The sequence below is a fragment of the Nuphar pumila genome, chromosome 3, assembly GCF_984573655.1.
Source record: "Nuphar pumila chromosome 3, dmNupPumi1.hap1.1, whole genome shotgun sequence".
Classification (NCBI taxonomy): Eukaryota; Viridiplantae; Streptophyta; class Magnoliopsida; order Nymphaeales; family Nymphaeaceae; genus Nuphar; species Nuphar pumila.
In genome coordinates this window covers 23627412-23643119 of record NC_143251.1, presented here as the reverse complement: position 1 = coordinate 23643119, position 15708 = coordinate 23627412, and the positions used below count along the sequence as shown (strand labels likewise).

General features: G+C 36.3%; 1 protein-coding gene across 1 annotated transcript in view; it reads right to left on the bottom strand.

Annotated features, from left to right (window-relative positions):
• Nucleotides 1-783: 783 nt before the first annotated feature.
• LOC149842294 (putative glucose-6-phosphate 1-epimerase) overlaps nt 784-15708 on the bottom strand; it is a 33542-nt gene continuing 18617 nt past the window's right edge. The window contains exons 6-8 of the mRNA XM_089999049.1: nt 2571-2673; nt 2394-2493; nt 784-1453 (exon numbers count right to left, since the gene is read on the bottom strand). Of these exons, the coding sequence (XP_089855175.1) occupies nt 1242-1453; nt 2394-2493; nt 2571-2673 (415 nt within the window). The 3' untranslated portion in view covers nt 784-1241. The remainder of the gene's footprint in view (nt 1454-2393; nt 2494-2570; nt 2674-15708) is intronic.

The window sequence follows — 15708 nt, the reverse complement described above, 5'->3', positions numbered from 1 at the left end:
CAGGATGTTGCATCTTCAAAACCCATATAGTTATAGACTAACTGGAAGGGTTCGCCCAGCTAGACTTTCAGAGAGAGAGAGAGAGAGAGAGAGAGAGAGAGAGCTCGGTTTCATTGCCTCTTGAGTTTTGCCTAACCCTACCTTAGATCGGTTATGTGCTGCCTCCAAAACTATGTAACCTAGTGGCCTATAAATTAGCAAAAAAGGGCGTTCCTGGACAATCTCGGGAGGATGGTTGTGGCTTCCTTCAAACCAGGATCTATTATTACTGACTTACCGCTAGGGGTCGGACTAACCCCAGCTTGTTTATCAAAAACTGAGGACCACATTATACTCATCCTGTTTGTCAGGGGACATATTAGAAAAAGGACCCTTAAGTTCAAAATCTTGTGCCTAAACAATATCGCCAAATTCATGAAGTCCAGTGTTCTTGACGCCAAATTTGACCAGCAAAATCAAGGTTCCTAACATGGAATGTGCCCATGTCCCATCTGTCTCACCATATGGCATCGATTATTCACTCTCGCATTAAACTAGATCCCAAAAGGAAAGGAAGATGCTTCCGAAGTCAGGACATCAGGAAGCTGGGTATCCAAACAAAGAAAACCCTAAACCTCAAAAGTATTGGGTTCAGATAAAAACAAAAAATGATATCTGCAAACTCAGACCCAAAGTATTGGGTTCAGTATACTGGAACAGTGACACACCAAAATGTCATCAAAGATTACATACATACCAAAAAAATGGACAGACGTGCACCAAAAGATGGACAGATTACCAACATGTCAAAGCATGAAACAAAGATTAATCTAATGGAAGGACCAACATTAGTGATTTATAAAGCAAGCCAATGCATCATACATACACGAGCACATGCACAAGAGAAGAATCACAAGCCCGTGCATGGTGCACCATGAACAAATGCTTATGCAATATATGTGCAGGCAAAGCATGGAAACGTATTTCATGAGGGCAAGGTACTGTTCCAAAGGCCAAACTCGACAAGTAACAAATTTCTCAAAAAACTTGCATTTATTTGACAGAAGCTGATATTGTGAATTCACTACTCTAAAGCAAGGGGATAGAAGCCACTTCTGGGACTCGCTGAACACAAGCAATAACTGCCGACAAAAGCTAGGTCCTGTTCGGTCCACCAGATCAAAAGCTTAAACAGGAAATAAAATCCAGAATCAGAGTGCTTCCACAGATACCTGTACAGGATTCACCGGTTCTTGAACAATTCATCCTTGGAGAACCCTTTGGGGATCCAGTTGCCCACTACAGTAGCTCGAGGGAACAGCAGATAGCTCCTGCCGTCCTTTCCATTCCTCTCCAGGCTTCAGAGTGATACACTTCTCAACAGCTGCTGCCTCCACACATAACATGTGTTTGTACTCATCATCTCCAAAGTCTGGCATCGCTTTTGCTTTTCGGTCCCAAGGATTCCACACAACTGCAGAAAACCCAAAGGGAGCTAAGCATGAGACCATCAGAACCAGATTCGGAATCATCGTCCACCCAACTTGGGATTAGATACTGTTGAATTTTGGCATGCCTAGCATCTTGGTACCAACTTGGGTGTCTCAATTCTATCTGCCTGAACCAAGACAGGTTACACTGAGGTGGGCAGGTTGCATAAGTCCACTCTCGACTGATCAAAGAGCCAGAGCTTTTAGAGCAGGCAGGCCATGTGCATTAGTCAAAAAGAAAATTGCAGGCAATTGGTTGTGCGAATCAGTAAAAGCATCATTCAAATTTCAAAGAAAGTCAACCCTACAATCTAGTAGCTGCAGATATATGTCCAACTCTGCTGATGTCAATTCAGCAGCAAACTCAACTGACTTGGAAAGGTTGCTGAACAAGTTGCCGATTGGTGCAAGTTGCTCATGGCAGTGTTTTTTTTTTGGGGGGTGGTGAATACCCGTTAGTAATGAACTTATCATTTATTACACCTGCAAATCTTAGAGGATTTCCTGGTTTTAACCAAAATAAATAGTTAAATACTAATAGACTATATACCTGTTACAGTCAATAGGATTGCAGCATCCATTGTAATGTTCATTGCAATAAACCATTTAAGTACTATAATTAGTTTGTTACTTTTCAGTTGGCTCATCTGAAGGCAATCTATTGTCAAATCATATTTCATGATTTCAAAAAATCTATCAACATCAATCTTTCATCACGCAAGCAAGACACAAAGATCAATGGATCAGGCAATGACTAAGAACTTGGCGAGACAATTACTAAAAGTGAACGTATACAGAAACCGATCTAACAAAAAAAAACACGAGTCATAACATAGTTTCACACTGGAAACTCCTAAAAAGATGTAACTCGACTAAAACAGATGTCCAGGAGACACAAAAATAAGTGAGCAAAATCAAACTTACCAGCATCTGGAAGTCCATCCTTTCTCAGGACAAATGTCCTCTTCTTCTCATGGTCCAGAATTGCAATTTTTGTTGGTGTACTAATGTAAATTCTATCCACCTTAAATATAAAAAAGAATTCAAGTTTCTGGATATAGAATAAAAACAATGAAAAGGCTCTTTTTTTGTAAAACTCACTTCAGATTCAAAAGTTATCGCATCTCCTTGTTCAGTGAATCGATCCTTGCTTTGCAAGCTGTCTAAGTAGTCCAGAGTCTCTAACCCTTCTATACGCACCTCACTGGACAAAAAAGGAAATAAACAAATGCATGAAAACACACTGGATAGTTAACTAGCAAAAGAACCAGAAAGTTCACTCACTTAGCGCATCATTTTGTATTGTTAAAAGAAGATTCAGAAAGCTCACATCCAAAGAGTATCAAAAGAGAGCACAATATGCAGCAGCTTAAAGGGTTATATATATCTATAGAGAGAGAGAGAGTACGGGGTAGCTGCCTCCACCTATCTGTACCCACCGCCAGCTGGCCGAGCTTCTGAAGGTTTTTTTTCATGTTTTTCTCACATCTGACTATACATATGTGTTTTATATGCTTGATTTTATAGGAATGGACTCTAGGATCGTCCGATACCAACACGTGTGTAGGCTTTTATAAGGTTTGAAAATCGATGGTCTACAGTTTTCATAAATATTCAAGCTGAAAAAATCATGTTTTTCATCAAAAAAGCACAATCCAAGTGTCATTTTCTAGAAAATCGTCCATGACGAACGCACCGTGGGGGGGGGGGGGTCAGATTTGTGAAAAACACCCCAAAAACCCCGTTTGTTTGCAGTAGGCTCCTAACTTTGATAAACACCTACTCCTCTCTCTCTCTCTCTCTCTCTCTCTCTCTATATATATATATATATATATATATATATATAGAGAGAGAGAGAGAGAAGGGCAGTTGGCCCAGATGGTATATCTATCGAGGCTTGCAAATGCTTGGGAGAAAAAGGTTTAGAATGGTTCACAAATCTTTTTAACAAGATTTGGCGGACAAATAAGATGTTTAATGAGTGAAGGAAGAGTACTTTAGTGCCTCTATATAAGAATAAGAGTGATATACAAGATTGCACAAACTATCGTGGTATAAAACTCATGAGTCATACTACGAAACTTTGGGAGAGGGTGATTGAGTCTAGGTTGAGGAAGGTTGTCATGATATCGGAGAATCAATTTGGTTTTATGCCTGGAAGATCAACTATGGAAGCTATACATCTTCTTAGACAACTTAGTGGGAGATATAGAGAGAGGAACAAAGATTTGCATATGGTTTTTATTGATTTGGAGAAGGCATACGATAGAGTACCTAGGGACGTTCTCTGGTGGACAATGATGAAGAAAGGTGTTTCTCTCAAATACATTAGTATAATTAAAGATATGTATGAAGGAGTAGTAACCAATGTTCGCACTCGTGGAGGGGTGACAACCAATTTTCCTATAACGGTTAGGTTACATCAATGATCTGCTTTAAGCCCTTTCCTATTTGCTATAGTGATGAATGAGCTTACGAGATCAATTCAAGAAAATGTGTCGTGGTGTATGTTGTTTGCTGATGATATTGTTTTGATTGATGAGTCTAGAGCTGGGGTTAATGCTAAGTTAGAATTATGGAGACAGACATTGAAAGCAAGAGGTTTTAAGTTGAGTAAGAGTAAGACAGAATATATGAAATGCCGGTTTAGTAAGCAACGAAGTAGTGATGGGAGTCTAGTGAAACTTGGTGAGCAAGAAATACCGGTGGATGATTGTTTCAAATATTTGGGATCTATCATTCAAAAGTATGGAAAAATTGATGGAGATGTAAATCATAGGATAAAGGTTGGGTGGATGAAATGAAAAAGTGCAACTGGAGTGTTGTGCGATCGTAGAATGCCATTACGGTTGAAGGAAAAGTTTTATAGGACGACTATTAGGCCCACTTTACTATATGGTACGGAATGTTGGGCTGCCAAGAGACATCATATTCAAAAAATAAGTGTAGCTGATATGCGTATGCTTAGATAGATGTGTGGAAATACAATAAAAGATAAGATTCGGAACGAGGAGATACGTAAGAAGGTAGGCATTGCACCCATTGAAAATAAGATGAGAGAGAATCATTTACGGTGGTTTGGACATATTCGGTGAAGGCCTAATGATGCTCCAGTTAGAAGAATGGAGAAATGAAAAAATATATTAGTTAAAAGAGGTCGGAGTAGGCCTAGGAAGACTTGGATGGAGATGATAGGAAAGGATATGAATGCTTTGAACCTCACCGAGGACATGGCATTGGATAAAAATGATTGGAGGAGAAGGATTCATGTGGAAGACCCAGAATGATTTTCTTTTTTGGTTCATATCGCCGACCCCAATTGTTTTGGGATGAAGGCGTAGCTGTTGTTGTTGTTGTTGTTGTGTGTGTGTGTATATATATATATATATATATGTGTGTGTGTGTGTGTGTGTGGTAATACATATGTGCTAAATAAAATGGAGTTTTCAGGCTTTTTTATTTTATTTTGAAAAATTGACCATATAGATATGATCTATGTACTTGATTTTATTGAACCAAAGTGACATAAACCTTTGGACATTGAGCTATGACAAAAGCAAATAGATATAGAGTACTTTTATCAATTTGCAAATGGATTAAGGCCTGAATTTGAAGCCACTAAGTTGACTCCCTTACATAGAAGAAAAAATTCTTTTATTGTTGACACAATAGAAGAACTAAGTATGAAAGAAAATAGGTTGAAGAAGCACTCATTCAAGAATGATGAAAAATCCATTTTGGGCAGTATCTAGACTGGGAACCTATACTCGCACATACAAACCACCTCAATTTGGGAGGTAAGGCAATGAGTATGACAACAACAAAAAAATGATTTGTCACTATTGCCATGAATCGGGACATATTAAAACCATGTGTCTTAAGTTAAAGAAAAAGGAAGAAAAGAAGGTGGCTAAAGTTAGACCACCACAAGAGACTAGGGATGCATACAACTCACAAGATTCATCCATTGGAGTTATGTCCTTATCACAATTGGTAGAAGCACTTCAACCACTTCTTAGAGGATCATTTTCTTCAACCAGAGTCGTGGTTTCATCTCACTCCACCCCCGATAAGTCTTCTTGGCTTATTGATTCTAGTATATCGTTTTACATGACCCCAAATTTTGATATTATATCCTAATGTTATACTAACTCAAGTGTGCCTAATATTTTCATTGTCGATGGTACATCTCTTGAAATCAAAGGAATAGAGAATTTTGAAAAATTACTTCAAAACTCTAAAAAAAAATTCAAATCCAAAAATTAGATATATTTTTAAATTGAATTTAAACCTCTTATTTATTTCACAAATATCATACCATGATTGTAATGTCTCCTTCACATCAAGTGGTTGTTGGGTGCATGATCGTCAGCCAGGGAAGCTGATTGAGGAAGGCCATAGAGAAGGATGCCTTTATTACATGTACTTTTTAGAGATACTCAAGAATACATTTTGTTGTAATGTCCAAAAATTAGATTTAAACTTGTAGTATAAAAGATTAGAACATCCAAATGTATCCAAAATCATGTATTTTTCAAACTTGAATTTTTTTTAACATTGATAATTTTACTTGTGATGATCATATTCTTGGCAAAATGGAGAGATTACCATTTCATGAAAGAACATTTGTTTTTACTAGACCACTTGAGTTAGTCCATTCAGATGTTTGGGGTCCGACACTAATTATGTCAAAAGTTAGATATGCATATTATGTGATATTTGTGGATGACTTTTTTAGATATACTTGGATCTACTTTCTTAAATATAAATCCAAAGTTTTCTTGCATTTTCAAAACTTTTATAAATTAGTCAAAAATAGGTTTGAAAATAACATTTATATCTTTCGTACCGATTCAGGAGAATAATTTTTGTCAAAAGAATTTAAAGATTATCTCAATTTAAAATATAGGCACGTTGTGGAAACCACAAGAACTTTACTTGTTGTCAATCATATTCCTAAGGTTTTTTGGGCTGAAGTTGCTTTAACCGTTGTGCATCTTATAAACAGAATGCCATTGTCATCATTCCAAAACAATTCGCTTGTTGATTTTTTTTCAAACACCCGATTATTCTAGATTAAGAGATTTTTGTTGCCTAGGGCTATTCCTTATGCTTTTTTGGATATGCTGACAATAAAAAAAGGTTGTGGTTATGATTTTAAGAATGCAAATTATATATTTCAAGAAATGTGATATTTTTGGAAAAAGAAGATTTCTTTGATGGTGAAATATCTAAGGAAGTAACCGAGTATTCTTTTCTACTTAATTTTGTTTCAAAGCAAGATATTGATGATTGTGAGTGTGATATGGAGAATATAGATGAATCAAGGGATAAAGTATCTCTTGAAGAGCAACCCTATGGTGATTAAATCTACGTTTAATACACTAGACGTAGGGTCCAAAAACCTCCATGTGCACTTGAAAAGTATTCAAAGATTGGAGGCAAAGATGATATGCAAACCAAGAGATCTAAAATATCAAAAAAACCCAAAAAAAATTGTATCTTATGATTCTTTTTTATCCAAATAAATTCACTCCTACGTAGAACCCTCATCATATGCACAATCCAAAGAGAATTTTAAATGGGTGAAAGCAATGAAAGTAGAATTAGAGGCATTAGAAAAGGCTCAAACTTAAACTTTTCAAAACCTTCCACAAGGAAAGAAACCTAAAACATGTAGGTGGGTGTCCAAGGTAAAAACCAATAGTGATGGGAAGCTTGAGAGGTACAAGGCTAGGTTAGTAGCTAAAGGATATTCATAAGAATATGGAATAGACTATGAAGAAACTTTTGCTCTTGTTGCCAGCAGGACCACTGTTAGAACCCTTATAGCAATTGCATCTCTTAGAAACTGACCTATATACCAAATGGAGATAAAAACGTCTTTCTTAATAGGGACCTTGTTATAGAAGTGCGAATGAAGGCACCACCTAGTATGAGCTATCCTAAAGGGAAGACTCTTCGCCTAAGAAAGGCACTTTATGGCTTGAAACACGTACAAAAGGCTTGGTATGATAGATTTAGTAGAATTATGTTTGATATTGGTTTTAGATCTTGCTTGACTAACACAACTTTGTTTGTTAAAGAAACTAATAGAGGTATTGTCATTTTACTCCTCTATGTGGACGATATGATTATCACTGAAGGAAACAAACAGGAAGTTAAAAATATTAAAAGAATTCTTAAACTAATTTTTGAAATGACTGATTTGGGTTTCCTAAGATATTTTCTAGGGATTAAGGTTGTTTATTCTCCTAGAAGGTATTTAATGTCTCATTCTAAATTTGTTTTTGATATTGTTCACAAGTCTGGAATCACGGATGAGAAGAGAGTTGATACTCTTGAAGTCAGTAATGTCGAAATGAAATGAAGACCCAACACCCTATCGACAGTTGATTGGGGCACTTTCTTATTTGTCAATCACTAGACCTGACATAGCTCACATTGTTCACACAACTAATTAATTTCAGCATGCTCCTATATCTGTTAACATGGGGGCAGTTTTGCAAATCATTACATATATTAAATCTTCAATTTTGAGAGGTCTTTTTATGTCGTCTTTGTATGCTTTAGATTTAATTGCTTAAATTGATGCAGACTTGGGGGAGGTGTTCCCAACAATAGACACTCAACCACGGGTTTCTGCGTTTTTCTAGGTGAATCTCTGATTTCGTAGAGGTGCAAGAAGCAACAAAAGGTTTCTATTTCATCAACAGAAGGAAATTATTGGGTCATAGCCACTGCTATAATAGAGGTGGTATGGCTGAGAAGATTGTTGATTGACATGGGAATTCAAATAAAAGGAGTTTCAAAGATGTGTTGTGATAATAAGAATGTTATCTACATTGCTAACAATCATATGTTTCACAAGAGAACAAAACACATTGAAATTGATTGTCACTATATACAAGAGGAATATCTTCAAGACATCATTGATCTATCCTATGTCACCTCGGAGTACCAATTGACAGACTTTTTTACCAAACGTCTCTCAACTCCTAGATTTCACTTCCTTCTTAACAAACTTTTGGTCATTTTACTGTAAGTTTGAGGGGGGTGTTAAAATTGTGCATATATAATGTATATATGTGTGTATATAATATAAATATATATATATATATAAACCAAAATACCTATCAAGGGTATTTCAATCATTTTACATTGTACTAGTGGTCAGCCCATTAGGGGCTGACTTTTTTCTTTTTCTTTTTATTGTTTTTTGTATTTTATTTTTTGTATTTTGTCATTAAATGGTGATAGGACAGCTCAACAATCACAAATGCGACCATTAGGGACTAGCCCAACAGCTAGTTGGGTTGCCCCCAATCCCCTTGTCTTGTTATAAATAGGGGTTCTCCCCTAGTATATTTTAAAGGTTTTCTCAAGCACTTTATAATACAAAGCATTTATTTTTACTCTCTTGGCCCTTGTGTGAGTAGTGTGGATGCATTCATAAGTGTTCTTGTATTTGTTCTTGTAAGTCCACAAGAGGCTCTTATTTGTTTTTGTTCTTTCTTTCATTACATGGTATCAAAGCTTTGGTGCTCTTGGGTTGTGATTCATTCGAAAAGATCAAGAAGAAGATTGGGAGATTGGTGGAGCATCGATTTGTGAGATCGTAGCATTGGAAACTGCACCACCAAATTTCTCTTCAACAAAATTTGTGCTACATTTTTTCTTCTCTTCTATCTCTCTATCTCATTATTGTATAAATGGAGGATGAAAGAGAAGTGATCATCTTTATTCTCGTGACACTCAATGATACTAACTATGTAACGTGGGCATCCATAGTAAACATAAAATATGGGAAAAGGGTTTATGGGGTTTGGTTGATAGCACCAAAAGAGAGCCTAAACTTATACTTACTAAGATAGAAGATAGAAACAAAATGAAAAGAATGGAGGATGGGTCATTCCAAGATAATTGGATGGCTCATCAATAGTGTTGCCATAAAAAAATGTGCTAGCTTAGTAAAATTTGATTTTGCTAGTGATGCATGGAAGAATATTGAAGATATGTATAATCTCAAGGATATAACTCACATATGCAATGTGCAAAATAAGGTGAGAACTATGACCCAAGGAGAGAAGAGCATTGAGGAATATTATAATGTTTTTTCTCTTCTTTGGGATGCATTGGCTCTTCTAGAGCCAAAGTGGCATTACACCCAAGATGTAGAACTCTACAACAACAACAACAACAACAACAACTACGCCTTCATCCCAAAACAATTGGGGTCGGCGATATGAACCAACAAAGAAAATCATTATGGGTCTTCCACATGAATCCTTCTCCTCCATTCATTTCTATCCAATGCCATGTCCTCGGTGAGGTTCAAAGCATTCATATCCTTTCTTATCACCTCCATCCAAGTCTTCCTAGGCCTACCCCGACCTCTTTTAACTAATATATTTTCCCATTTCTCCATCCTTCTAATTGGAGCATCATTAGGCCTTCGCCGAATATGTCCAAACCATCGTAAACGATTCTCTCTCATCTTATTTTCAATGGGTGCAACGCCTACCTTCTTACGTATCTCCTCGTTCTGAATCTTATCTTTTATTGTATTTCCACACATCCATCTCAGCATATGCATCTCAGCTACACTCATTTTTTGAATATGATGTCTCTTGGCAGCCCAACATTCCGTACTATATAGTAAAGCGGGCCTAATAGTCGTCCTATAAAACTTTCCCTTCAACCGCAATGGCATTCTACGATCGCACAACACTCCAGTTGCACTCTTCCATTTCATCCACCCAACCTTTATCCTATGATTTACATCTCCATCAATTTCTCCATACTTTTGAATGATAGATCCCAAATATTTGAGAGAATCATCCACCGGTATTTCGTGCTCACCAAGCTTCACTACACTCCCATCACTACTTCGTTGCTTACTAAATCGACATTTCATGTATTCTGTCTTACTCTTACTCAACTTAAAACCTCTTGCTTCCAATGTCTGTTTCCATAATTCTAACTTAGCATTAACCCCAGCTCTAGACTCATCAATCAAAACAATATCATCAGCAAACAACATACACCACGGCACATTTTCTTGAATTGATCTCGTAAGCTCATCCATCACTATAGCAAATAGGAAAGGGCTTAAAGCAGATCCTTGACGTAACCCAACCGTTATAGGAAAATTGGTTGTCACCCCTCCACAAGTGCGGACATTGGTTACTACTCCTTCATACATATCTTTAATTTGTAGAACTCTGTGAAAAACAAATTACAACAGAGCATTTCTATCAATTTGTAAATGAGCTTAGACTCGAATTTGAAGGGACCAAAGCTGCCCTTCTTCACAGAAGAGGTGTACCTACCATATTTGAAACACTTGCAAAATTAACTACGAAGGAAAATAGGTTGAAAAAATCATCCTCTTAAAAAAATTAAAAATTTGTGCTTGCTATGTTAAGGTCCAGAAATCACACAAGGGCTTATAAGCCCTTCACTTTGGAAGAAATGAGAATGGAAGAAATCCCAATGATTATGGAATGAGCCAATATGATAAAAGAGGTGACCATGAATACAAGAAAAGCAACAAACTAATATGCTATCATCGCTATGAACTGAGTCATATCAAGTCGTCGTCCTAAAAGAAAGAAAAAAGATGATAAGAAGGTGGTTTCGGTGGGACCATCTTTTAAAAGAAGTGGTGTAGACGACTCCAAATGCATCGGCTCATTATCCTTGGCACAACTTATGGAGGCAGTACAACCGATGTTCAAAAATCAAGTTTTTTCCTTCTCGGGCATGACCGTATCTACATGCATTGAGCCCAATAAGACTTCTTGATTTTTTTATTGCGGTGCTTCTTTTCATATGACTCTAAAATGAGTCCACACTATTCGAATGCCATACTAACCCAAACGATTCTTATGCTTCAACCGCCGATGGAAGTCCTTTAAAAATCAAAGGTTTTGGGTCTTTACAAAAGCATCAAATATTTTTTGTACCAAATATTATAGTAACAAAATTAAATTTAAACCTTTTATTCATTTTCCAAATTGCAGATCATGGATGCAAAATCTTGTTTTCATCTAACAATTATTTGATACAGGATCTCCAATCTGGGAAGCCAATTAGGTGAGGCCATAGAAGAAGAGATCTCTATGTTATGAACAATCTTGAATTATCAAAACATATTTTTTTGTAATTTTGTGAAAAAAAAGATATAAAAAATGGTCACAAGAGACTAAGATATCTTAGTGCGCCAAAATTACATTTTTGTTTCCATTTCTTACAAGTTATAAAGAAAGAAATTTTGTTTGTGAAGATTGCATCCTTGATAAAATGAAATCTTTATCTTTTGGGCCTAATCATTTTATATCAAAGAAACCATTTGAATTGGTACATTCAGATGTGTGGGGATCAGCTCTAGTTATATCGAAAGGAGGAGTATCTTATTATGTTTTTGTAAATGATTATAGTAGACACTCTCGGATATATTTTCTTAAACACAAATATGAAGTATTTGACTGCTTCCAAAAATTTCATTGTTATACAAAGATTTAATTTAAAACTAATATTAAAATTTTTAGAACTGACACTGGACGAGACTATCTTTGTAATATCATGTGTTTTTCCATGATTTTTAATTTCAAAAATTTTAATTTTTTGACAATATTTAATGAGATTGATAAAAATCAGAGAAAATATCTTTAAATATTGGTGACGTCAGTTGGGTCTGGGCATGGCCCAGAGCTCACTGACAATATCAAAATGAGTCAATTAATGTTTGAGAATTTTTTTGTTTTTAACCTTTAAATTCAAGCAAAAATCAAGTGAAATTCGTAGGCAAAAATCAGGTAAGTATACCGTTAGATGCGTCTCATAATTTTGAGAACGTTGGTGCTTTGTTTTTCTGAAATCGAGTTACGGTATTGGATGCGCTCTGTTTGACCCAAGTTAATATGGATCTGGACCCACTCCAAGATCCATATTGACTAGGATCTGGTCCAAGTTGGATTCATATGAATTTGGATAAGGGTTTGGATCTTGGATTCAAATCTGGATCTGAAACCCATCCATTGCAATTTTAAAACTACTTTGAATTTAAAGTTTAAACAAAACTTTAAAATAGAATAAAGATGAGGTAGAGTTCTATCTAGGGTAAAACTCTACCTCATATAGGCTTCTAGAACCCCCTTGAAATATTTCTTGATAATACTAATTTAAATAAAATAAAATAAATAAGATCTAGATGGATAAAGAAGGTAGAAGAACTCTACCCATATGAGAGGCCTATAGAGGGGAAGTCACTCTCCTCTCTAAAAAAAATTATAAAGGGGGGGTTGGACTCCCCCTCTCTCGAGAATCGTGATTCTAGAGAGAGAGAGAAAGTGGAGACAAGCCCAAACTCATTAGGGAGAGAGAGGAGGAAAAAGAGAAAAAAAGAAAGGAAAGGGAAGAGAGGAAGAATTTCAGTTTTCTCATCGATCACCCATCGTTTTTCGATCTTTTTCACATTCGAACTAAGGTACGAGTTTCTCTCTAGATTCGTATGGGAAGAAAGAGTTTAAAATCAGATTCACGTGAAATTTTAGATGAAAAAATAAAATTTAATTCAAAAACATGTATAAACATATGTCTTGATTCATGATTTCATGTATTTTTGGTTTGATGTAACTATGCCAATGAATTTTCATGTTTAAGCATGTGTTCAACATCAAGTTATTCTTGAATTTACATATCATGAGAAATACATGTTGATTTCTACAACAACAAAACAACAACAACTACGCCTTCATCCCAAAACAATTGGGGTCGGCGATATGAACCAAAAAAGAAAATCATTCTGGGTCTTCCACATGAATCCTTCTCCTCCAATCATTTCTATCCAATGCCATGTCCTCAGTGAGGTTCAAAGCATTCATATCCTTTCCTATCATCTCCATCCAAGATTTCTTAGGCCTACCCCAACCTTTTTAAATTAATATATTTTCCCATTTCTCCATCCTTCTAACTGGAGCATCATTAGGCCTTCGTTGAATATGTCCAAACCACCGTAAACGATTCTCTCTCATCTTATTTTCAATGGATGCAACGCCTACATTTTTACGTATCTCCTCGTTTCGAATCTTATCTTTTATTGTATTTCCACACATCCATCTAAGCATACGCATCTCAGCTACACTCATTTTTTGAATATGATGTCTCTTGGCAGCTCAACCTTCCGTATCATATAGTAAAGCGGGTCTAATTGTCGTCCTATAAAACTTTTTCTTCAACCGTAATGACATTCTACGATCGCACAACACTCTAGTTGCACTTTTTCATTTCATCCACCCAACCTTTATCCAGACATTTAGTCTTTTTAGGCTATATATATATATATATATATATATATATATATATATATATATATATATATATATATATATATATATATATATATATATAATTTCTGTTTGGGGGTCTATTTTGATCCAGCAGGCATACATATTGCTTTTATGGCTGATTCAATTTTATTCTCATGCTTTGATGCAGAGAGTATGTTGCCGATAAAAAAAATTTAATGTTATCAAAACTGATTTGTCTACATGACATTTCAATGGACTGTTATAAGGAAATCTGTTTTCATGTAGTTATGTTGGCTGTGATTAAATTAGATTTGTACAAACTGTTTTTCTTGCTGTGGTTAAATTGAAATACATGTGTTACCTGTTATCAAATTTAGCAACCTATCAGCTTGAAGACTGTCATCAGACTCACGAACAGACTGAATTTGCTGACTGTTATAGAATCGGGTTTCCATGTTTCTGTATTAACAGTTATCAGCTATGATTTTCGTGTTATCAAATCTGATTTCATGATGGCTGTTAGCAGGCTGATGATACATTGTTTTGATGCTGGTTGTTGATGGACATCAAAACTGTTTTGATGTTGTTATGTTGATGGTCATCAAAACTGTTTTGATGTTTATTAATGGGCACCAAAACTGTTTTGATGTTATGTTATTTGTCATCAAACTTGAGTATATGTTGTCTTGTTGACTAATCGCAATCTGATTATTTTAATAAAGATACGGACTGTTATTAGCTGCATATAGATGAGTTTTTTGTGAGCTGTTATGGGCAGCTCAGTGCTGCACAATTGTGCAGCAATAGTTTGCTGTTCACAATATGCTGCTGTGCACATTTACAACATTGTCATGTTGTGCACTTTTTGCAGTATTGACATGCTGCTGACAGTATGTTGCTGCGCACTTTAGTACATGTCGTTGGAGCATGATTATTGGTGCAATGTAGTCAAAATCTGGACCAGATTCGCCACCTGTTGCTGCAATCTGATCAAATTTGTCATGGGTTTTCGTGTGAAACCTGATCAGATTAGCCACAGCTGGAGCACGTGCAATCCAATCAGACTGCTGATTATGTTGGATGTTTGTGATCTGATCAGATTGACATAGTTTCTGAACATTGTTGTTATGTTCAGACCTGCATTCATGTAGACTGCAGGGTGCTATATATGTTTTGAATTTGTGCAAAACATACACACTATGTCACAGGGATTCGGCTAGCAGGTGCCGCACCCGCGTCGATGCGACTCGACGCGGGTGCGGGTGTGGCACCGGGTGCGGTCAACCCAATCCTGGGTGCGTTGACCGCACCCAGGATCATTTATGTCCTTTTTTTTGGATTTTTTTTTAAAAAAAATTGCCCCTGCGAATTTTTTTAAAAAAAAAATTTGCTGACAGCAGTTGTTAGCTGCTGTCAGCTCCTGACTTTTCAATGATGGTGGTAGCCTTGCTTGTGCTATCGTGCAGCTGTATATAAAAAAAAAATCTGCTACTGTCAGGAGCTGACAGTTGCTGTCAGCTCCTGACTTTTCAATGATGGTGGTAGCCTTGCTTGTGCTATCGCGCAGCTGTATATAAAAAAAAACTGACAGCAGCTGTGACAGCTGCTGACTTTTCAATGATGGTGGTAGCTTTGCTTGTGCTATCGTGCAGCTGTATATACAAAAAAAAATCTGCTGTCAGCTCCTGACTTTTCAATGATGGTGGTAGCCTTGCTTGTGCTATCGTGTAAAATTTGAAAAAACCCGCCCCCCGACCCCTTATATATATATATATATATATATATATATATATATATATATATATATATATATATATATATATATATATATATATATATATATTACATTTTTGCCCCTGCCGCACCCCCGCACCTGGGTTTTTTGGAAGTGCCGAATCCCCGCACCCGCGCCCCCACCCGCACCC